Source organism: Bactrocera dorsalis, chromosome 2 (assembly GCF_023373825.1).
Source record: "Bactrocera dorsalis isolate Fly_Bdor chromosome 2, ASM2337382v1, whole genome shotgun sequence".
Taxonomy (NCBI): Eukaryota; Metazoa; Arthropoda; class Insecta; order Diptera; family Tephritidae; genus Bactrocera; species Bactrocera dorsalis.
The window spans coordinates 40,684,789-40,710,375 of NC_064304.1; the positions used below are offsets into that span (position 1 = coordinate 40,684,789).

Sequence of the window (25,587 nt, forward strand, 5' to 3'; positions counted from 1 at the left end):
GAAGAGCAACCAGAAGCCGTTCAAGAACTGCCCATGCATCCCGAAAAATGCACTGTTTGGTGTGGTTTGTACGCTGGTGGAATCATTGGACCGTATTTTTTCAAAGATGCTGTTGGACGCAAAGTTACGGTGAATGGCGATCGCTATCGTTCGATGCTAACAAACTTTTTGTTGCCAAAAATGGAAGAACTGAACTTGGTTGACATGTGGTTTCAACAAGATGGCGCTACATGCCACACAGCTCGCGATTCTATGGCCATTTTGAGGGAAAACTTCGGACAACAATTCATCTCAAGAAATGGACCCGTAAGTTGGCCACCAAGATCATGCGATTTAACGCCTTTAGACTATTTTTTGTGGGGCTACGTCAAGTCTAAAGTCTACAGAAATAAGCCAGCAACTATTCCAGCTTTGGAAGACAACATTTCCGAAGAAATTCGGGCTATTCCGGCCGAAATGCTCGAAAAAGTTGCCCAAAATTGGACTTTCCGAATGGACCACCTAAGACGCAGCCGCGGTCAACATTTAAATGAAATTATCTTCAAAAAGTAAATGTCATGAACCAATCTAACGTTTCAAATAAAGAACCGATGAGATTTTGCAAATTTTATGCGTTTTTTTTTTTTTTAAAGTTATCAAGCTCTTAAAAAATCACCCTTTATGAATAAAGATATATAAATATTTATTTGTATATATGTGTGCACGGAAATGTATAATAGGGTTGTTATTATTTACTGGCAGAACATTTTTAGAAACTATTTCTAACTATTTCTCAGAAATTTTTCAATTATTAGAAGGTAATATAAATTGTTTTTTTTTGGTTTCGATAGGACTCACCAAATATATAACAATTAACGGATTTTATAATTAAATTAGTTACTACTATAAATTAGTATATAGGTTATGATATATACGATATGTAACTTTTGAATACTAAAAGCCAGGTAGTTTGTAATAAGCCATACAATCGCTTACCGACACAAGTATAATTGAAGACATCTAATGTTTTTACCGATTAAAATAGTAAATAAAAAATAAATTTTTTTGCTCCACCTTTAGTTCTTTTTACATTGAAGTGGATTTATGCGGATATCAGCAGATTATGCACCTAATTACTTTTCAATGCTGATACCTCTTACTGAACTTATGTAGTTTTATTGAATTTAATGTAATGGTTAATGGTTGAGAATATAATTAATTGGTTGAACTTTAAAAACTGTTCAGCGAGTGTAGTTTGCCTTAATTAAATGAAAATAAGTATTCGACCTTCCAACCAAATTCTTCCATTTTCGGCACCAATAAAAGCCGAAGGCCCTGGCAGCCAGTGCTTTAGCTCGTAAGTGAGGTAATTATTTATAATTGTTTCTCTTTTAAATAAATAAAAAAATAAAAATTTGCCTGAAGATTCCACCATATTTTATGAAGTACTTAAGCCAATCTAGAACCTAAATAAACTTGTATGTCTTAACTTTAACTAAGGAAAAATGATCCGAATGTCTTTCATTCAGGCCTCATTAAACATATTGGTGGGTGCAAACAAATTTGTATACGAAATACGTGGCGGCATTAACATAGTTCAGCGATTCTAGAGACAGCGGCTGTGTCATGTTGTACGGAAAGAAGAGAACAGCACAGCTTTGAAAGATTCCGATTCAGCACCTGCCACTGGAAGCAGAGGAAAAGGTAGACCTCCGATCCGTACGCTGGCTGCTTTTTCAACAGGATCACAGCAGGCGAAAGTGATTTCTGAAACACAATAAGAAAATTATTAGACATAACACATTTCATTTTTATCAAATTTTTGAAGCCTCGGCGTTGTAAAACACGGAGCTTTCTTTAAACTTGTGAATACTGACGCTGACCCGGACACTTCGACCCTACAGCGATACTAATATTTTCTTTTTCACTTCAACCCATTGAAGTGTTGATAAATTTTGTTTGATGATCTCTATTGAAGCTTCAACCATCCAGTATAAAACTAAACAGGCAAATGGATTACAGAATTGCTTAGTCTAAAAGGGAGACATTTTTAAAATTCGGCTTTGTCTATTTTCATGAGTGACCAAGACCAAGTTAGATTCAGATGACTGGAGTAGTTTAATGAGGCACATTGTGTGAAATTTCAAACAAAACAATATTTTGTTCTGACTCTAGCTTCGATACTCGCATCCAAATCTCGCCTACCCCATATATCATTCAAGGATTGTATTGGAAACTACTAAAAGTGTGATAAATAATATTTAGAGTATATAAATGGAGCACTAACGCAGACATTAGAACAAAATCTTCCCCAATAGTTCCTTTACGGTAAGTCAACTCACGACGATAAGTTGTCTAAATTCTTCTTCTTCTTCTTTACTGGCGTAGACACCGCTTACGCGATTATAGCCGAGTCAACAATAGCGCGCCAGTCGTTTCTTCTCTTCGCTACGTGGCGTCAATTGGATATTCCAAGCGAAGCCAGGTCCTTCTCCACTTGGTCCTTCCAACGGAGTGGAGATCTTCCTCTTCCTCTGCTTCCCCCGCCGGGTACAGCGTCGAATACTTTCAGAGCTGGAGTGTTTTCGTCCATTCGGACAACATGACCTAGCCAGCGTAGCCGCTGTCTTTTAATTCGCTTAACTATGTCAATGTCGTCGTATATCTCGTACAGCTCATCGTTCCATCGAATGCGATATTCGCCGTGGCCAACGCGCAAAGGACCATAAATCTTTCGCAGAACTTTTCTCTCGAAAACTCGCAACTTCGACTCATCGGATGTTGTCATCGTCCAAGCCTCTGCACCATATAGCAGGACGGAAAGTATGAGTGACTTATAGAGTTTGGTTTTTGTTCGTCGAGAGAGGACTTTGCTGCTCAATTGCCTACTCAGTCCGAAGTAGTACCTGTTGGCAAGAGTTATCCTGCGTTGGATTTCTAAGCTGACATTGTTGGTGGTGTTTACGCTGGTTCCAAGATAGACGAAATTATCTACAACTTCAAAGTTATGACTGTCAACAGTGACGTGAGTGCCTAGTCTCGAGTGCGACGACTGTTTGTTTGATGATAGGAGATATTTCGTCTTGCCCTCGTTCACTGCCAGACCCATTTGTTTTGCTTCCTTATTCAGTCTGGAGAAAGCAGAACTAACGGCGCGGGTGTTGAGACCGATGATATCAATATCATCGGCATACGCCAGCAGCTGTACACTCTTATAAAAGATTGTACCTGCTCGATTAAGTTCTGCAGCTCGTACTATTTTCTCCAGCAGCAGATTGAAGAAATCGCACGATAGGGAGTCGCCTTGTCTGAAACCTCATTTGGTATCGAACGGCTCGGAGAGGTCCTTCCCGATCCTGACGGAGCTTTTGGTCCCGCTCAACGTCAGTTTACACAGCCGTATTAGTTTTGCGGGGATACCAAATTCAGACATTGCGGCATAAAGGCAGCTCCTTTTCGTACTGTCGAAAGCAGCTTTGAAATTGACGAAGAGGTGGTGTGTGTCGATTCTCCTTTCACGGGTCTTTTCCAAGATTTGGCGCATGGTGAATATCTGGTCAGTTGTTGATTTACCAGGTCTAAAGCCACACTGATAAGGTTCAATCAGTTTGTTGACGGTGGACTTTAATCTTTCACACAATACGCTCGATAGAACCTTATACGCGATATTAAGGAGGCTAATCCCACGGTAGTTGGCGCAGATTGTGGGGTCTCCTTTTTTATGGATTGGGCATAGCACACTTAAATTCCAATCGTTGGGCATACTTTCATCCGACCATATTTTGCAAAGAAGCTGATGCATGCTCCTTATCAGTTCTTCGCCGCCGTGTTTGAATAGCTCGGCTGGCAATCCATCCGCCCCCGCCGCTTTGTTGTTCTTCAGGCGGGTAATTGCTATTCGAACTTCTTCTTGGTCGGGCAATGGAACGTCTTCTCCATCGTCATCAAAAGGGGGGTCTCTCATCCGAGGCTGGTTGTTGCTATTCGCTGGGGTTGTTTTTTTACGTGGCGGGTCCCAAACCCAGCGCGCCTTCAAACGAATGTTCTTAGGCTACCCAGAGGATACTTGGTCAAAGACCGGAAGTCGTGAGCTGCTTGAGTCATGTGTAAAAGAATCGTTTCTGGCCACTCCCAAGTGAATGGCGATTGTAGAACTTTCCTCACTTGCGTGAACTTCTACACATGACTCCATCTTCCTAAATTGGTCCATTGCATTTTAAGCCCTCCGATACCAAATATGTGGCCTATAGCTGAATTTTTACTGAAAGGAAAAAAAATATCATTCTGTGAAGTACCTGAAAGTAAGTCACAAAGCAACTTTATTTAGCAAAAATATATCGGGATAATAAAAATTAAAAACATCGGTTAATAAGCAACCCCTCGCCTATACTTTATAATAATTTCAAACTGCGGTTGGCTTTACATACTATATACTGTATATATCGATTTTTTTTCGCGGGCTTAGATCCTTACGAATTTGGAAAGCGTAAAAAACTCTTTTACACCCGAATTTAGCGCTTCCTTACTTTTTCCTTCAATTTCTGTTATTATATCCTTCCAATTATCATTTTTTTTGCTTTCAAACATGGTTAGCCGTGGTCTATATAACGTGTTTCATATAATATATGTTTACTGCCAATCCATTCGAAACTAGTTGTTTCACCATGCTCATGAAATTTACTACTGGGTTTAAATACCGCTATTTATTTCAATTAGCAAAGTGTAAGCGTACTGCATACATTTATCAGGTATGAAATTGGTAAAAGTGAAAATTAAATTCTTGTCAAAGTAGCGACTCATGAAAGTGCGCGAAAATACGCAGCAACAAACATTTTACTATGTGTACAAGTATGTGGAGAGCGTGTGCGAGCGCTTTTCGCATTTTACAATTCGCCATGCACAAATGCAACTTTATTTCCAATGTAATTACAGTTTTTAATTTACATTTCAATTCCGACATTGGCACTGCTGACACTCGCAACCGCCAACCAACCACGAAGCATACCATTTGCCACGGCGTATGAGCAACCCACAACACAGTGGCGCTGGAGCGCACTAACCGCAATCCGCAAGCTGTTACGTAGCGAGAGCGGACGTAGCGGTATGCAATTATAAAACTGCGAAATGCAATTACACACCGTTATGACGCAACTGCGCACACGCAGTGCCACAGTGCCAGCACAAGCGGTGCCACACCGTTAAGTGGCTGCGAAAGTAGTATATCAGCAACAGAGAAATGAACGCACAGTTGTGCAAGTGCGAAGTCAGCGTTGCAACTGGAAATTAGCGCGGCTCGTGCGCCTCTTCTTCCCTCCCGCTACCACTTTCGCGCAGTTTAAGCGCTTGCGGCGTCTTCAAGCCAGCTCGTACTCTTTTATGCCTTTACCGTTAATATGCAGCGCTAAGAATTGCCGCCAGACTTCATCACTTGCTGTTCGCGCCAAACGCTTTGCACTTTTGCACAATTTCAACTCTCCACTTACAAACGGTGGCGCGTGTGTGCGTCTTTGAAATTTCCTGTTGGCATATTGCCACTTCTGCGGCGAAAGTATTTGTGCCAGCAATTCGCGGTGCGTTGTGTATGGCGGCGTCTGCATATTAAATAAGCATTTCCTGCAAATCTCGCCACGCGCACTTTCGACATTTCTGCAACGTTAGCAATTCCAGCTGCGCATTTCTTACGAAGTAATCTCCAGTGTGTTTTGTTGCAATGCTTGCGGTTTCACGTGGTTAAACTCATTTATATCCAGTTACTTTTCTTAAGGCGAATCAAAAGACGAAATTCCATTTGCAGTGAAGGAGCTCGAAATTCATTTTCGCTGAAGTGAAATTGGTCATTTCGGATAAGCCGCTGGTGGCACTATGCCGTCCGGTTCACAACTATGCAAGATGGTAAGACAGAACAGTTGAAATGACGAAATAACTTTGTGACGGTCGGCTGCAACAAAACTATGTATCGTCACGCCCGCCGTGTAATTTAAATGCCTAAAAGCAAAAGACATTGTCACATGTATGATTCCATATTTTGCTGTTTCATCACGGAGGCTGAATTTACCGACTGGCCGATCAGAGGTGCACTCCAAGCGCTCATAGAAGACATCTTTGGTTTGGACATTTTTGGAGAACTTCGCTTTGATGCAGATTTTGGCTAGACGTTTGTTCACCGGGGTGAATGCCAGGACTCGGCGACGGAGTTTCCCTCTCACTACGAATCCCAACCAGTGCTTCTCTCGTCCACCGCACTTCTTTTACGGCGGTGATGTTAACCTGGATGTTGTTATGATGGAAATTTATTGCCTCGTGTCGTGTCACAAATTCAGGGTATTCATTCACATTCGTTCGCAAAAGCAAGACAATTGTTGTGGGTGTCCTTCACCTTTAATGGTTGCACTCGGTTTTAGAAGTTCATCATCCCTTCAAAAATAGAGTATTATTTTGGCGTATATAAGTACATATGTGCAACATTTTAAGGTTCTGCAATCAGATATAATCCAGTTTTAACCAATATTTAATTTTTTTTCTCTCATGTTCCATTTTATGGCGTGTTTCTTTCATTCCCCTGTAAACATCCGAAAACGTTGTTACGTTATTTTGCATTTTAGGTGACGATATGACACGCAATTTATTTGCTTTTGAATGCATCCGCGGCTTCTTTTAAACTTTTTCAAATGGTTGTTTGTTTGACTAAGAAATACTCATCGCGCTCTAATTGTGTTTAGCAATAATCTACAATTAGTAATTCTTCATCCTCATGTTTTCTTGCCCGACCAGGGCATTCTTTTTCTTCCAAGCCAAAGTTACCACTATTCAGTCGTGGAAACTACTCTTGACTCGTTTGCTCGGCTAAAGCAAGTTCACCACAAGACTTCCAATAAAATTGAATGACTTTCGGCTTAGGTTGTCTTCATAAAGAATTAAAACACACTCTCTACGAAAACAATTTCATAGTATTTTAGTAAAAAAAAAATACTTCTGTTTGGATTTCAAATGAATGCCAAATACGCACAAGGCAATAGCTGTCCAACGCACATTGGAAATATAATAAGATCGGATGCCATCATCTGGCAAACCGCACGAATATGGGTTGTTATTGATCCAATATTAAATTAAATATTTAAATATTGATATCAATATAATCTTTATACAGTACACATTAATAAATAATGAACTCAGTCCACTTGAAGACAGTGCATAGATAATCTAAGGAAACACAGTTGCTTCCATTATCAGCTTAGCTTTCTTGCTCTCGCACTAGTTAAACTTGCACATTTTTCGAAAGAACAAGTGCAAGTCACTCATGAAGCATTGGGAATATGCAAAGCAAATAAGCAGCAAACAAAGAAAGATGCACGGAAGACCTACAAGAAAACTGTACTTTTATATAAATATATTGAGGAGGTAAAATATTTACAATACCCTTGTGGCGAAAGCTTTGCGGCGGATTACTTTTGCAACAAGAATGAGGTGAACACTACCGTTGCACTGCCGCTGAGGGCAAAATAAAATGAAATTGTGCATTTTGTGGTAACGGTGAGCAGCAATAAATGATGAAATGATAAACTGGTGAGAGCGGAGTAAGCGAGTTCTCGCAACAAAATATGAACGGGATGCAATTCCGAAGCGTTTGCTTATAAAAGATACTTTCGACGCATGCAACCGTTACTTGTAAACAAAACTCATAGATGTATGTATGTGTGTGTGTGTTTACATTGTGTGCAAACACTAAGGATGAGCTAGCACTGCATAGCTTAGCCACAACTGCAGTCAAAGGGCAGGAAGCAGTAAGTTGCTGCGTCACTTGATATTCTAGAGTATAAAAACAATAAAGCCAAGCTACCGCAGCTGCTATTGTGCGCAACTTTGTTATCGACGAACGATTTATGGAGCAGCTTACACAGGCGCCGCTTTGGTGCGCTCTTGCCTTGCCAACTTGCTGGCTGTCCTGTTGCCCGCTGCCCGTTGTCTTTCTAGACAATAAATTCTCAATTGCTTTCAAACACATGCGGGTAACTTGCTGCTCTGTTGAATGCCGATATATGTGGATAAGGGTTGAGCATACAAAATAGCTGACAATAACATAAATTAATAATTATAATTCAATATGCTTTTAAGAAAATAAATACAACAAAAGGAAATAAAGAAAGTAAAATAAAATAAAACAAAATAAAATAAAATAAAATAGAATAAAATAAAATAAAATAAAATAGAATAAAGTAAAATAAAATGAAATAAAATAAAATAAAATAAAATAAAATAAAATAAAATAAATTAAAATAAAATGTAATAAAAACAGAAAAAAAAGAAAAAAACAATAGCTTCGTTAGCACCGAAGCTTACCGTTTTGTATGGTAGCTATATACTATATTGTTCTGATCTACACAATTTGTTTGGATATTGTAGCGTCGCCTTGGATAATAATTAATGCCAAATTTTGTAAAGAAATATTTTCAGATAAAAAGGAATTTGATTCCGATTGTTCAGTTTGTATGCCTGTTTTACGTTATTGTGGTCTGATATCTGCGGTTTCAACAAAAGAGCAGCTTCTTGCGGAGAAAAATAAATACCTATGCAAAATTTCAGAGAGATTTCTCAAAAACTGATGGACTAGTTCGAGAGGAACATGACAAAATCAACTCAGCTCATCACGCTCATCAATTATATATGTATGTACATATGTATGCAGTGCTTTACGAATCAAACAAGGTGCCGGTTGCGTGACATAACCTGTATTCTAAGGACCCCCTACCATGAAAATTAAACAAAAAAATAAAAAAATAAAAAAATTAGTGGCACATTAACCGTACTTCTTCAATTTTCATTACCAAAGTTTTTGCCTTCACAAGCCACTGCATCGGTCTTAATGTCGCGACGGCTCTTCAACATGAAAAGATTGATGACTACTCATGGCGATACATAGTATGTGTGCATACAACTAGAATTGGTAAGATGAAGATAATACAAGCTAAGCATTCAACGAAATAAGTGGGAGAAAGCGAAAGACAACGATGACTACGTGGCATGCAGGCAAGTGTGTGAAAGCGCCGTCAAAGATATTTTCGAACTTGCAAATGTACTTTCGAAACTTCCTCACAAAAAAGTTTATGGAAATATTTTAACAGAATATAGAATGTGTTGTAATGAAAGTATTTGTCGGAGACAAAATTAAATTCAATAAATTATGATACATTTGATAACAAAAATCAGCTATTGAATGAGAGACATATAGTCGATGTTAGTGAGAGATATATGAGGAAATTTTAAAAATTTCTATAGCTTCATCTTAAAGCCATTTGTTGAAGTAAAAAATCTGAATATAATAAAGCTTTCCAGTCTCTAACAAATTCAAATGACTTACAGGGTAGAAAGATGCCTATTCGCATACTTTACATTACTACATACATTACTTTTACTTAAGCACACATTTACATAGCAAATTTGGTGCGTGCAATTCACATTACTCAAATTACGAAAATCATGTTCAAATATTTGCGCAAAGTCACATGTGTGCAGCGGAAAATATGTAAGGGCTACTGGCACCTATTCTACATAATACTCATGAACAGAAGGATGCAATACAATTTTACTATACGTGCTATAATAAATTACGTAAAACTTAAACGATTCGGTTATGGATCAATAGCAATACGCATAGTTTTTATTGGCATTGATGACGCCGCTCGAAGTAAAGATTTTTTGGGAGTCTCAAAATTTCTATGGGGTAGTCGACAGGCCATTTTCTCCAATTCAGACCACAAACTGTAGCCCAGTGAATTCAAATCTGGACTTCCTGACGGCCAGTAACTTGTTGCTATGAAGCCAAGAATATTTATTTTAAGCCACTGCTGTGTGGTTTTTAGCCTTGTGTGCTAGAGCAGATACTTGCTGGGTGATCCGTTGACCTGCATTGAAGAACTTCTATGTTTAACTGCTTTAACACGCATTCAAAAACCTATTGATGGTACACTTTTGTCCAGTTTAAATCCCTTTTTTACAAAGGTCAGATGTGTAAAGCCTATAAAGGAGACTCTCCACCAAACAATTACAGCAGCTCTATGTTGATCACATTAGACTTTTATATGTAGATCATCTCGGATAGGTCTTATCATTGATCTGGTCGATACATCTATTTCTCTTGAACTTATTTTCCGAGTTAGAAGGAAATTTTAGCTAATGCGTTCGTAAATTGTTTTTTTTTGTTTTTGCTGAATTGGTTTGGGAAAAACAAGCAACAGTAGTGGTTAAGAACTATTTTCGAAATATAATTAGTTGTCTTTCGCCAATTAAAAAAAAACTAATTAGAATTATACAAATAATGAATGAAATCAACTTTTTAAAATCTTCCTTTCAGCAACACGATTCAGTACGATGATTTTCGAATTACCTTTTACTTCACCATCCGATTACTTGACTTTACTGTAGATAAAGTCAAAAGGTATTTGCTAAATCTGAGAACTCTTTGCAATATGACTGTATAATCTATACTCTAAATATTACTAAAGTTCCCACATGCTGTAATAAGTATGTGCATACATATATACGAATACATTTATATATGTACAGAGTAAAGCGCTAGCTCCATAAGCAGCTTGCTTGAAACTCCACACCTTGAGCTGCGCGAATTGAGAAATTTTCACAACACAAATCAAAAGTCAGAAACAGACGCGTTCGTTTGCATTCGTATAACATGCTAAATATACTTATATATAATACATATGTGTGTATTATTACATATATGAAGCAATATTTTCCGTAAATTTACCTTTCTCACAAGTTTTCAAACATATACCTATTCCATTTGTGCTGGTATTTGAATTCTTACTTCAGGTTTTGTACCATCCACCCAAGTGCACTCATGCCACACTCGTTGACTTTCACACATATGTAGGAACTTATACATATTGACACCAACCGGCAAAAATTATATAATGCTAAAAATATTTATACATATACTTACACAAACACTGCAGCCTTTTTGCTGGAACACCTTGGTAGGTACAAAATTTTAAATCGTTTTTCTTCCCTTGCTTTTGCCTTTACAGATGAGGAGCAAATAAGTTGAATTTACGCTGTTGGCGGTTAGATGCTACCGAAGGTAATTTCTTGGTTTTTTTAAGTGACTTTCTAAATTAAGAGAGTGGTTTAATTCAAGATATGACTTCTTCTGCCACTTTGCAACTCAATCACTTTTTTGTATTTGGTTTAAGTTTCTTAGACTTTTGACTTTTAGTTAGGAAGTGTATAAGTCGATGCGAAATGCACACCGTGGCATTCATAAGAACATGCATAGATTTACCGAGAAGAATATTTGTTGCTGTAAAAGGATAAAATGATTTTGAAGTAATATGTGGAGAAATAGCAAGCGCCTTTGTTTTCTCGGTTAGGTATTAGGTGCAACCGAATATTTGAGCTCTAGCAACTTGCCAGGTATAAAGCCGAGGAACGATCTTCAAATATTTATAAAATTTTACATTAACAAATGTTGCGAAAGAATTCGACATTCATTGCTCGACGACACGACACGTTGTTTATCATGTAACGCTCCAGCTGTATATGGAGTATATGAGAAAGCAATCAACCAAAATATGAAAATCATTATATGTGACCTGGTCTACGGAAAGGGGGCTTAGGTGTCAAAACAATTAATGAGATAACGAGAAACTGACGAAACGACGCTTATTTTTAACAGCTGTTTCCCAAAAAACTAGTTTTCGCACGTAAGCTCCCTTTTCGTAGACCAGGTCACATATGTCGTAAATGGAAACTGGGGTACCTCGTGAATTGATATCGCGAAAGTTTGTCTTTAAACTATAACATTTCCAGTATTCTACCTCCACTTAATTTTACTGTATTATCCTACAAATTGACGGTATATACCTAAGCGAAGTTTGAAATTCTTATATAATTCTTATAAATTCTCTTATATATATAAGGTATATGGGAACGAGGAAATATTTTGACACAATTTTATCCAGTTTTGATACTACAACATGAAACAGAAATAAAGGATATTTCATTGAGAAGTCTCACAGCTGGACGAACATATTATTTTACCTTCTATCAAGCAGCTGATCAGTTATACGTCGACTGTGGGAAAAATTACCCTGATTTTATTTACTTTTGACAAGGGGTAACAAGGTTATTAGGGGTAGATTATTTTCAACTTACATATTGTTCGACAGATGCGTTATAAAGTCAACCGGAAGCTTGAAAATATTTTTGTGAAGTATGGGCGGCTAAGAGAAGTTTCGCTTCGGTTCAGCCCACTTTTGACATAACAGAATGCTGTCATTCCAAAAATATTATCTCACAATTTTAATATTAGAACTCATATATTGAGCGATTTCGAAAGAAATTAGGCTCGATGATACCACTATACTACAACCCGCACCAAATTTTAGGGATAGAGCTGCGTTTTCTGAGCCACAAGAGGATTTAAGTGATTCAAATGGTGAAATCAGCCTCATAGTTTTGCGCTAAAAGTTCTTACAGTAGACCCCGGAATCCTGAAGTTGCAAATAATATTGAACAATTGTAAGATTGAGAGTCGGTTTTTTAAAGATGTTATTACCCAGTATAGTTGCATATATGTCTCTGAAGAATTTTTTAAAAATATAATAATGACAGAAGGTACTTATGGAACCTCTATTGCCGAATACGAGTAAATGAAAATTATTTTTATAGTTGAAGTTTTGGTGTACATTTGCAGACCTTGAGTTACGAATCCACCAACTATTAGCTCACAATCGTAGACAAAATCAACCAAATTATGACTGTCGTCCTTGCGTCATTCATCATGCAGTTTCCTTACAAAACAACTGTGGCAAAAAATGTACTATTTTATGGCCAGTGAGTTTTCTTGCAAGTATATCCTTTAATCGCTACTTACAAACAAATAAATTTCGGGCGGGCATTCAAGCACGTAAGTGTAGCTCATGTCTTCCTTTGTGTCTTAAATTTTACGGCTTAGAAGAATTATTGCACAAAATAAAGAATGTACATGAATACATATCCATATTTATATATATCTCACGTTTGTTGTGTTCATATGTAAATCGGTAGCTAGGTAAAAAATTTAAAACATTGTTATTGTAAATTATATGTCTGTGTGTATGTCATGATGATATATTTCTCATTAAATTGGAATTTTTAAAGATATTGCAGTCTAACTGCCAGCCGTGTACATACATATGTATGCACAACATAATTTATGTAGACTGTTTGTTGCTGTTTTTGTGCGATTTCACCTTTGTTGGCGGATAATACTTGTGTTTTTTGGCTTGTTGGCGCAACTCATCATATTCATTATTTATGCTTAACGCGATTGCTATAGAAATTTATTATAACAGAGGACAAAATTTTTGATAATAGACATACATGATTAATATTTATGGTCATTTTAAACGCGTAATATGACGCCAGAAGTGACTGCTGCGGATGGTGGGTGGACCTTCGATGTATTTATATATTCTAAAATAATGACAACAGTAAAAATAAATATTTCAGGAATATTTTATTTGTATAAATAAAACATAAATCTTTTGATAATTATATAAAGTTACTGATACTTATTACTATTTACCATATTTACATTATATGGTAAAAGAGTAACACTGTTCTATTTTTTAATTCTAATTTTGGTAGCGTAGTCCGATGTCAGATCGTGCCTGAACGACAATTTTCATTGCAAAGCTTTATTATTTCGGCTCATTCTTTAATCTGAATGTAACACTTCCCTGATTAGAATTTTACTGAATTGAGGTTTTCATAACTAACATACATTTACCGACATGAGAGATGGAACACCCTGTATACACCACTGATTACGAACTTATTACAATTAATATAAGCTTTTATGTTTCTAATTTGGATATGTAAAGAACGAAATATCTAAATTAGTATTAATTAGAAATTCGCAACACTCTCGCAACGGCTTAAAACTTTCATAGGACTTCCTCTTAAAAGTAATTAGAGAGAATATATTTGTACTTATAGCTAGGCCTTTGTGAAACTCATTAACCATGCTGCGCACCTGAAGGGTATGCAATCCGGAATTTTATAGCGCAACTACGCGCATTTATGTACAAACGCGTATGTAAGGCTTTACGACCACGCTTGCGAGTGGGTGTGCCAGCATACTTGCTATTAAATATTATATTTGTCAATCGTTTCCCTTACGCACTCACATCACCAAACGCTTGACGCACACATAATTTTGCCCAAATTATTATGCTTAGCGAGGAATTTAAGTCCTTTCGCGTATTTTTTGTGTATTCTCTTACGTGCGCGTGTGATTACATTATTTTGGTTTGTCACATTATAAGTATGTGTGGCGCGCCATGGCGTATGAGTAACGTGCGCTCCCTATGGTGACTTAACGGATTTTCGGTTAAATCAATTTGACGTAATTTGTGTGCGAGTTTAAGCGATTTGGCGACAATAACACACACTCGTGCGCGCACAAATGTATATGTGTGGTACCGCATGTATGTATGTGTGTGCTTGTGTGTGTAAATATTTATATGCCATTATAATTTTATTGTGCTCTGTTTGCTTGCGTTTTTTATGCTTTCTTGGAATTTCCTTTTGGCAAATACGCTTGTTAGGGACGTCGTAAAATGCAGAGGTGCCCTTCTGTGTTTGTATTCGCCTTTGTTTACAATGTAATCATATATGCTATTCGTTGTATTTGTATAAAATAGCGCACACAAGACTGTTTGATGTAAATATGCGCAGTAGATCGCACATTATTCGCTTGTAGGTCAAGCTATTGTCGCTGGGCCGCAGCTTGTTTCTAACATAGGCAATAAAAATTATTTGCAACAAAGGCATTTGAACAATAAAACAAAATTGCTTTGCTATTTCTGAAATTCACAACAAAGCATTGCAGATTTGATTTAGTGGACATTTTTTAGGGTGTTTTGGTATTTATGTTCGCTTTTTTCTCTTTTCGTGTATTGCCTATTAGATGGGATGAAAATTAGCTATATTAGGATAAAGTTTCTGTAGTCAGCTCCTAAATATGTATTATCTTTCCCTTTGTATTAAACACAAATAATAAATAATTTTTCAGCCATTATACTTACATATATCTTCTCTAATAATAAAAGTTTATAATTTTTACTCAATAATTCAAATTTTGAGCCTTGAATATCTATATTTCGCTTTTGGCGGCAAACTTTGATAAAGCAAAATTGAAGAAATTTTAGTCTATAAATATGAAAACAATTTTTTCGCTGAAGGCACTGATGGCCATCCTAATCGAGGCTATCATATTATGTGTATCAAGTGTATGCAAAATTGGTTTAATCGTTGGTAAATTTTTATTAGCTAAGGCGGAATATATAAGAATTTGTATTAAAATAATTGATAATGTAAGTTTTTTTGTCAGACTGTATCAAATATGATGAGAAGATACATTTGCTAGTTTATTAGCCGTAAAGATTATTCCGGAATAATTCTCACAGTTCGTTCTTTGGAATATTTCTTAAACAAACAAAACATTTTCCGGCCTTAAAGGGGTATTCTAGTCTAGAAATTTCAAAAAATCGAAATTTTTTTCATATTTCGATAGTTTTGATATTCAAAAATATCTCCCTAAAAGGATTTTTTAAAACTCAAATTATTTTCAAAGTTATAGCCATTTTAGTGAGCGAATATCGTACAACGGTTGAGCGAATATCGTATAACGTAAAACTTTAATCGCGTTTTAGTCGAAACTACTATTTTCAACACTTCTGACATGATTTCTCAAGTTCTAATGAACCGATTAACTTGAAATTTGGTGTGGACTTTCTTTATATATCTCTCTATGGTTGGAACTAGGATTATTAAGAAATTTTGATTTTTACTATTTTTAAAAAATTTTGATCTTTGCCAAAAAAACGGGCAAAAAATTCAAACAGTCGCCATTTACTGAAAATTTTTTTTTTTATTTATCCTACTTCAGACGATAGCGGCATTTGTACTGATTAAATTTTTTTTTTCTTTTTTTTCCTGATCACCCAAAGTGTTGGAATCGTGTCAGGAAGGGCGCACCCTTATTTTCAACCCCCGCCACGCCACCACGCCGCAATTATTCAAATTATCACACAATTTTTATTTTTATTTTTTTTTTGTATTCTTAAAAGATCAATAAATATCTGATAAAAAAATGTTCTTAGTTTTTTTTTTATTGGACTTTAAAAAATGTCATTTCTAGACTAGAATACCCCCTTAAGAGTTTCGTTTCACAAAAAACAAGATTTCTAGAGAAAACAACAATGGCAATCTATGATACAATGCTAGCACTACACCATACTTTGATTTATGTAGTTTAGTGAAGTTTTGTATATTTAAACCACAGTGATTCAGTACAAAAAATAGCTCAAGCTATACACCCATAATTGGCACGCAAATCAGCTCACCACATGAACCACAGACACGCAAGCACCAGCACAATTTTCTAAAGAGCTCCTGAATATTCATTTATCTGCATGTCGTTGCTCATCTAAAGAGATTAAAGCCCACAATCTCATAATACAAGTTTTTCATTCTGAGCTGTTTTCATTTGTTACAAAGAAGCTTTGATTTTCTCCTACTGAGTATTCCATTAGCTCGCCAGAATATGTGCTCTGTCAATTTGGAGCAAATACCAGGCAGCCGAACTTGCATTATCAGCAAAATTGTAAGCAGAATAATTTGTTCACACTTTGTTGCATTCTTGGGATATGAGCAAAGGCAAGCAACTGCTTTGGCCCGTCTGATTGTTCTGCAGTATTGACTATAGTAAATAAATATTTTAAATTTTTGCTGCAGCTTTCGAGATTTACTGCGAAACAAACAAAGTGACATGGCAAGTATTATACTCTGTTCTGTTTACAAGCAAATTTCTAAATCATAAAAGATTTGTGTAAAAGAAATTGCGATACAAATTACTTAATAATATATACCTGTCTGAGTCATACTTGCCTTTCTGTTGAATCTCCAAAATCAAGGCTGAATAAAATTAGCTGAAAGAACCCAGCTAGCTTTTTGAAAACACCCTTTTTATAATACCCAAACATGTTAGATGTTGCTTTGGTCAAGGGTGGACCATTGTATGTTATTGAATTGATCTACGATTTTTTCCAAGTTGGTTGAAAGACCTTATGCTGAGAAAGTCAGAAAGAAAAACTCCAAATAACGTTTGCTTCTTCAATAGAAAAAGGAATAAACACTTGACATATTGGTTTGTTGTGATTTTAATAAATTCGAACTGAAAAAGAATGCCAATCTCAAGGCTCTAATGGAAGGTAAACATCAATGAGAAAGTAAGGAAAGTGTAGGTGGACTTAAGCCTTTGGGGATGTGGTAAGACCTCTTACCAATATTGATGTACTGGCGCTATGAAACCGTAGTTATGTCAATAATATTTTATAGGTTAAAGCTAAAGCTGGATGGAGAAAAGCGAGGTGGAGTAATCATCCCACTTTTTCCGGCTTTTTCCAGACAGAACAGCGAAGTGGCCGGAATTGATATTGACCGCCTATGTAATATTGCTCATCTAACTCGTTTTAAGAAATTAGGGTTCTTGAGTTTGAAATCCTATTTTATTTTTAATTAAAACATATAAGTTTATTTCAATTTCAATTACAAACCTTAAAAGTAATTTAGTAATTTTCAACCATCAAGTTAGCTCTAAGTTGTATATCTCGGATACCATAAAAAATACCCTAAAACACTTAAACTATATTTTTTTAATGGGTGAAAATTGAAATCCAGCAAATGTTGGTAAATTTTGGGTTTTATGGGGAATTACCCTTTGTGGTCTCATATCCGTTCTGATTATAAAAGTACTTATTGATATGTCTCTTCAAACACTTCTTTACAAAATTTCTTGAACTCAAGCCTTAAATATTCTTTTTTTTATTACAGCAACTGGACAATCATCACATAGTTTCAACAATCCATCTATGACAGATGAAGTAGACAAATCGAACGGTTTCACTTCAACAAAACAATCCCCATGGAATAGCTTTGCTAAATTTAGACACGTGAACAAATTGATGGATAGCAAATCCCCGATGAGACATATATCCCACGAAATTCTGAGACTAACAAGTTGTACTACAACAAGATTAATTGCAACGAAACCCAGTTCGGAGATGCCGGTGATTAAGTGCCATAAATGAAATGGTACGAGCAACAAATGAGATGACCGAGAAACTAACAAAAATTCTTGAAGGTGAAGAAAACATAATACGAACTTGATAAAAAAAAAGTCAAATTGCACAAGAACACACTAAATAAAGCGGCGAGCCAGACTAAATTGATTGAGATGTGAGGCTTCCTCATTATACTATGAAAATAAGCGCGCAAACTGTGTAAACGCCACAATTATGATTAATGACAAACAGATTAGGCGCAACTAATTCAGACGATAAAACGAAAATTAAGCGAAACAAAAGCGGAGAAAAACGTAAACGAGAAAATTATCAGCAACCACTTGGGCTTAGTGTGGAGCGCGCGCATGAAGCATGAATCGACACAAAGTCACAGAAGCCACAAAGCAATTGCGAGCAAAATCCCGGGAGTAAGCGGGAGATAAATGGATTTACGGAATTTGCCGCGTCAACTGAAAGCGCGGGCGTTGAAAGCACTAAAGCCTGCGCGCCACATATACTTCCACGCAAAACACGAGCAAAAGCTGCTGGCAGACTAAGGCGACGTTGCACGCTTTGGTCTTAAAACAAAAAAACAAAAAATAATTTGGTAATTAACTAGTCAAGTTAGAGTTAGCACGTAAAAAGTTTAATTTGAGTTTTAAGCGAGTTTTCCTAAAATTTTCCACAATCCATTTCTTTCTAATTTTCGCCTACTCGTACTCACACTCACTCATACAAAAATTTTCATTTGAATACTCATACAACCCTATTTATATTTTATATGGCTTCATACATGCAGTCGGACGTCCAACAACTACAACAACAACACAATTGCGAAACAAATACACCTACAAAACATAAATACAACACATGCACGCTGCCAAAGCGCTTTGCGCTTAGCCGTCACCCAAACAAAACCACCACAAATAATAGCAACAACAGCAACATACGCAATAAATTGTTACTACGCGCGCAGCCCAGCCCGCGAGCACTGCGCCACACGCTACATGCCACCGTCCTTCTACTGCTCACACTACCGCTTAGCAATTGGCTAGCGCAGGCTTCAGCTGCCGCCACTGTCACCGCTACACAAGTGCGCCACCGCACGCTGCCCAACAGCAAGCCCACAAATCCAGCGTTGAGCGTCGGCGCCGGCATTGCGTACAACGCGCCTGCCGCAGCGCCATCAGTGAGCGTTAGCGCTGATGAGTTCAATAGCAGCGCATTTAGTACGAACTTAATTTCAATAGCCGATGTTATCAGTCTCACGTCAACGTTGTCGAACGTTAGCGGCAGTGGCGCGCTGAACGGCAGCAATCAAAATGCAAACAGTATTAATGCGAGTTATGCGGGCGCTGGTAGCGGTAGCGGAGGCGGTGCAAGCGCCGCACTCATCACAACCAGCAGCATTTGGGATCCCATGGTTGGCGCACACCCCACCGACGTTAGCGCCGCCGCAACATCACCGTCGGAGCAGGGATCGAACGAAGACGAGTTCGGCGGCGAAATTGAGCTGCCGCCATGGCAAGCGATTATTGTCAGCATTGTGCTGTTGCTCATCATTATCGGCACTGTAATTGGCAATGTGCTGGTCTGCATTGCCGTCTGCATGGTGCGTAAGCTGCGGCGCCCCTGCAACTATCTGCTCGTCTCGCTGGCGCTTTCTGATCTGTGTGTCGCGCTGCTGGTGATGCCGATGGCTATGCTATATGAGGTGTTGGACAAGTGGAATTTTGGTCCCATACTGTGCGACATATGGGTGTCGTTTGATGTACTCTGCTGCACTGCCTCCATATTGAATTTGTGCGCCATCTCGGTGGATCGCTACCTGGCCATCACCAAACCGCTAGAGTATGGCGTCAAGCGTACACCGCGTCGCATGATGGCCTGCGTTGCGCTGGTATGGTTGGTGGCGGCAAGTATTTCGCTGCCGCCACTGCTCATACTGGGCAACGAGCATGTGGACGAGCACGGCACACCCATCTGTATTGTCTGTCAGAATTTTGCATATCAAATTTATGCAACACTCGGTTCCTTTTACATACCGCTCTCTGTGATGCTCTTTGTGTACTATCAAATATTCCGCGCCGCCAGGCGTATAGTGCTCGAGGAGAAGCGCGCACAAACACATTTGCAGCATGCGCTCAACGGCACCGGCTCACCGCCCGGTAATACAGACTTAACTGTGATGGGTAGCGGCAATGGACAGCGCCACAGCAGCTATGGCAACACCTCGCTCACATACTCCACTTGCGGCGGTCTGAGTGCGCATCACACTAGCGGCAGTGGCGGCGCTGTGAGTGGCACTAGCGGCCTGCTCGGTTCACCGCATCAAAAGAAGCTGCGTTTCCAATTAGCCAAAGAGAAGAAAGCTTCCACTACGTTGGGCATAATTATGTCGGCGTTCACCATTTGCTGGCTTCCATTCTTTATACTCGCACTGATACGTCCCTTTGTCGAATCGGAAACGGTGCATGTGCCGCCCTCGCTCGCTTCACTCTTCCTCTGGTTGGGCTATGCCAACTCATTGCTCAATCCCATCATTTATGCCACACTGAATAGGGATTTCCGCAAACCCTTCCAGGAGATACTCTATTTCCGTTGCTCGAGTCTCAATACAATGATGCGTGAAAACTACTACCAGGATCAGTATGGCGAGCCGCCGTCACAGCGTGTGATGTTGGGCGATGAACGGCATGGCGCGCGGGAGAGTTTCCTCTGAAATTAGGCTGTCTAAGCGCGGCATGTGTGTGGGCAAGTGTAAGCGTGTGGCGTAGGTAGGCGTGTAGCCACTAGACTCTACTATTTTGACTAATTTAAGACTAAGTATGTTTTTTGTTTTTCGTGTGTGTGCGTGTGTCTGTGTATTTGTAGGTGTATTTGTATTCTCAGTGTTTCAAAGCGTTTTAAAGCAATTGCAAGCGTTTCAAAGTGACAACTCAAATGTAACATAAATGAGGCATATACTTTATTGTATAAATTAACAAAAACATTATAAAAAATTAACAACAGCAAAAACAAAAACGCTGAAAAATTCAAAAATAAATGTAGCCATAAAGAAGTAAGCGGGAGTGGTGGGACTAGTGTACTAGTTAGAGCGCAAAAAGTTACTAAAAGTAGTCACAATACAAATGTGTAAATATATATGTACAATTATAGATGTGTTTAAGCAGCTGCTCTATATTGAACTGAAGTAAACTAAATTAGCGTACACTTAAGCTCACCTACTACTAGGTACTAATGTTGTAAAAAATGCAAATAAAGTTAATAAAAATGTATGTGTGTATATGAAAAACAAAAGTGACACTGCAAGTGCAACTACAATTATCTGTGGGTAATTCTAATGAATGTTAGTCAATAAGTACTAATTCCTAGTTTTAAGACAACAAAACCAACTTACTAACTTGTGTTTATACTTTTTCGTAACTGTCAAGTGCTGGATACATAAATACAATCAAAAGAAACTGAAATTTGAAAATGTAGTACAAGTCATCAGATACATTCAATTACATACAACTACATGCATACATACATATATAACGGGTGATTTTTTTGAGGTTAGGATTTTCATGCATTAGTATTTGACAGATCACGTGGGATTTCAGACATGGTGTCAAAGAGAAAGATGCTCAGTATGCTTTGACATTTCATCATGAATAGACTTACTAACGAGCAACGCTTGCAAATCATTGAATTTTATTACCAAAATCAGTGTTCGGTTCGAAATGTGTTTATCGACAAATTTTGTTCAGCGATGAGGCTCATTTCTGGTTGAATTTCTACGTAAATAAGCAAAATTGCCGCATTTGGGGTGAAGAGCAACCAGAAGCCGTTCAAGAACTGCCCATGCATCCCGAAAAATGCACTGTTTGGTGTGGTTTGTACGCTGGTGGAATCATTGGACCGTATTTTTTCAAAGATGCTGTTGGACGCAACGTTACGGTGAATGGCGATCGCTATCGTTCGATGCTAACAAACTTTTTGTTGCCAAAAATGGAAGAACTGAACTTGGTTGACATGTGGTTTCAACAAGATGGCGCTACATGCCACACAGCTCGCGATTCTATGGCCATTTTGAGGGAAAACTTCGGACAACAATTCATCTCAAGAAATGGACCCGTAAGTTGGCCACCAAGATCATGCGATTTAACGCCTTTAGACTATTTTTTGTGGGGCTACGTCAAGTCTAAAGTCTACAGAAATAAGCCAGCAACTATTCCAGCTTTGGAAGACAACATTTCCGAAGAAATTCGGGCTATTCCGGCCGAAATGCTCGAAAAAGTTGCCCAAAATTGGACTTTCCGAATGGACCACCTAAGACGCAGCCGCGGTCAACATTTAAATGAAATTATCTTTAAAAAGTAAATGTCATGAACCAATCTAACGTTTCAAATAAAGAACCGATGAGATTTTGCAAATTTTATGCGTTTTTTTTTTAAAAAAAGTTATCAAGCTCTTAAAAAATCACCCTTTACATACTAATACAGAACTTTGCAACTGCGAAGTAAAAAGGCAAAAAACATAACACTTTGAAGCAACGGAATTACGACTGCAACAATTTTGTTTGAAATTTTTATTCTTCTTCTTTCTTGCCATTAACACGACTCTCTCAATTCTCAACAAGGCATTGCTAATCTCAATCTTGCAATATAACGTTTGCAAATTAGTTCAATAATTGGGGAACAAATCAGAATATTTTTTGTTTGAGCCAGCGAAAATTTTAAAATTCCGAATAAAATATTTGCTCTTATCGCATTGCTACTGTAATTTACTATCAAAAAGCTTACAAAGTATGTAATATTCCGAAATCTGATGCGATTCTAACCTAGTGATATGTTGAGGCAGTAAGGTGATTTCAGAAATAGAGCAAATCTCTTGAAAGAAACATTTTTAGTTACTTTAAGCTCAGAGTTCTCCCCATAAAAGCTAAAGAAAAGAGGAGTCTATCTATCTCCTTCTCTGTCTATTACTCTCACTCACTCTCTTTTTTCACTTTGGATGTGGTTCTCTTCAATATTGAAGAAATGAGGCTCGTCTGAACACAGTCTGACAGATAAAATAGCTTTCCTGCGAGAATTCGGGATAAAGTGATGAAAGGCAAATAGAGGCACAGCAAGCATATTCTTGGGCTTAAAAAACATTTAATAAAGTTCACCAGCTATTCGGAGTGAGTTTGAGCATAGGTTGTACACCCCGTCTCCCTCAGCTGACAGATAAATTTAGTTTTGAAGCTGTGTACGGATCTACTGTGGCTAATAAATGAATTTGAGCAGTGAAAGCATCAGCATTCTGTCTATAACATCCTTGGTATAGCATCAGCCAATAGTTTCTGGAGAGAGCGTCGGTATGAGATTTAAGCTTCAGTCCAATATATTACAAAGTCTTTGAAAATTTATACTTATGAAACTGTTCCTTATTAGCAAGTTATGCAAAGTATTACCATCATTGCCTTGGCTTACCTTAAAACGCTAAAAGTGATAAAATATCGATTTAGAGAGATTACCCCACTTCATATTTCTAATTAGTTGCTTCAAAATATTAGAAATATTCCAAAAACTTTTTTAGAAAGCTATCAAACTACAACCTTCTACATTTTGTAACAGTTATAAAGGGTGATTTTTTAAGAGCTTGATAACTTTTTTAAAAAAAAAAAAAACGCATAAAATTTGCAAAATCTCATCGGTTCTTTATTTGAAACGTTAGATTGGTTCATGACATTTACTTTTTGAAGATAATTTCATTTAAATGTTGACCGCGGCTGCGTCTTAGGTGGTCCATTCGGAAAGTCCAATTTTGGGCAACTTTTTCGAGCATTTCGGCCGGAATAGCCCGAATTTCTTCGGAAATGTTGTCTTCCAAAGCTGGAATAGTTGCTGGCTTATTTCTGTAGACTTTAGACTTGACGTAGCCCCACAAAAAATAGTCTAAAGGCGTTAAATCGCATGATCTTGGTGGCCAACTTACGGGTCCATTTCTTGAGATGAATTGTTGTCCGAAGTTTTCCCTCAAAATGGCCATAGAATCGCGAGCTGTGTGGCATGTAGCGCCATCTTGTTGAAACCACATGTCAACCAAGTTCAGTTCTTCCATTTTTGGCAACAAAAAGTTTGTTAGCATCGAACGATAGCGATCGCCATTCACCGTAACGTTGCGTCCAACAGCATCTTTGAAAAAATACGGTCCAATGATTCCACCAGCGTACAAACCACACCAAACAGTGCATTTTTCGGGATGCATGGGCAGTTCTTGAACGGCTTCTGGTTGCTCTTCACCCCAAACGCGGCAATTTTGCTTATTTACGTAGCCATTCAACCAGAAATGAGCCTCATCGCTGAACAAAATTTGTCGATAAAAAAGCGGATTTTCTGCCAACTTTTCTAGGGCCCATTCACTGAAAATTCGACGTTGTGGCAGATCGTTCGGCTTCAGTTCTTGCACGAGCTGTATTTTATACGGTTTTACACCAAGATCTTTGCGTAAAATCTTCCATGTGGTCGAATAACACAAACCCAATTGCTGCGAACGGCGACGAATCGACATTTCACGGTCTTCAGCCACACTCTCAGAAACAGACGCAATATTCTCTTCTGTACGCACTGTACGCATTCGTGTGGTTGGTTTAATGTCCAATAAAGTAAACTGAGTGCGAAACTTGGTCACAATCGCATTAATTGTTTGCTCACTTGGTCGATTATGTAGACCATAAATCGGACGTAAAGCGCGAAACACATTTCGAACCGAACACTGATTTTGGTAATAAAATTCAATGATTTGCAAGCGTTGCTCGTTAGTAAGTCTATTCATGATGAAATGTCAAAGCATACTGAGCATCTTTCTTTTTGACACCATGTCTGAAATCCCACGTGATCTGTCAAATACTAATGCATGAAAATCCTAACCTCAAAAAAATCACCCGTTATAACAGTATATACATTATATCACTGGACAAAAAACACAAAATCTGATACAGTGTTGCCCAATTCCCGTCTGTTTGCAAATCATAAATATTTATAAATATTAGGGTGGCTTTAAAAATACGAATAATTTTTTCACTTGTTACGCTGAAAAATAGGTTCGCAGACACGTATAAGAAATGCTCTCCAATTATGAGCTAACGGTAAGGTCCTCCGTATTTTTTCTTATTATCAGATAGAAATTTCAAATATCGATTCCACGATTTTGTCTACGCATACTTGAAAAAAAAACTTGAGAAATAAAAAATTTAATACCTAGACCTAATCGTTTATTAATTAATATTAATGGTCAGAGTTTGATTAGTGTAAGGAATTTTGCTTTTCTTTGCACTTTATAACTTCCCGTTACAATAAAGAACTCATACATGGAGAGAATTTCGTAGAGGTGTCTAAGTTCTTATTGTCAGAGAACCAAATAGAAAAAAATATAAGTACATGTAAGTATTTTTTGAGTCGCCCTAAAAAATATATATTCGTATATACATCTATATATCGTTACCTAAAATGCAAAG

At 37.7% G+C, this 25,587-nt stretch overlaps 2 protein-coding genes across 6 annotated transcripts in view; one reads left to right on the plus strand and one right to left on the minus strand.

The window, feature by feature from the left end:
* LOC105224605 (5-hydroxytryptamine receptor 1) overlaps positions 1 to 23,110 on the plus strand; it is a 184,702-nt gene extending 161,592 nt beyond the window's left edge. For 2 of the 5 annotated variants that reach the window (XM_049448655.1, XM_049448657.1), the window contains 2 exons: positions 11,019 to 11,071; positions 17,872 to 23,110. In XM_049448655.1, the coding sequence (XP_049304612.1) occupies positions 18,883 to 20,823 (1,941 nt within the window). In that variant the 5' untranslated portion in view covers positions 11,019 to 11,071; positions 17,872 to 18,882 and the 3' untranslated portion in view covers positions 20,824 to 23,110. Of the gene's footprint in view, positions 1 to 8,255; positions 8,921 to 11,018; positions 11,072 to 17,871 lie in introns of those variants that run through there. The other 3 variants (XM_019989669.3, XM_049448656.1, XM_029549546.2) reach the window with 2 other exon arrangements.
* Positions 1 to 25,175, minus strand: part of LOC125776488 (uncharacterized) — a 33,131-nt gene extending 7,956 nt beyond the window's left edge. Inside the window, exon 1 of the mRNA XM_049448658.1 lies at positions 23,738 to 25,175. Within this exon, the coding sequence (XP_049304615.1) occupies positions 23,820 to 24,905 (1,086 nt within the window). The 5' untranslated portion in view covers positions 24,906 to 25,175 and the 3' untranslated portion in view covers positions 23,738 to 23,819. The remainder of the gene's footprint in view (positions 1 to 23,737) is intronic.
* Between the last annotated feature and the right edge of the window lie 412 nt (positions 25,176 to 25,587).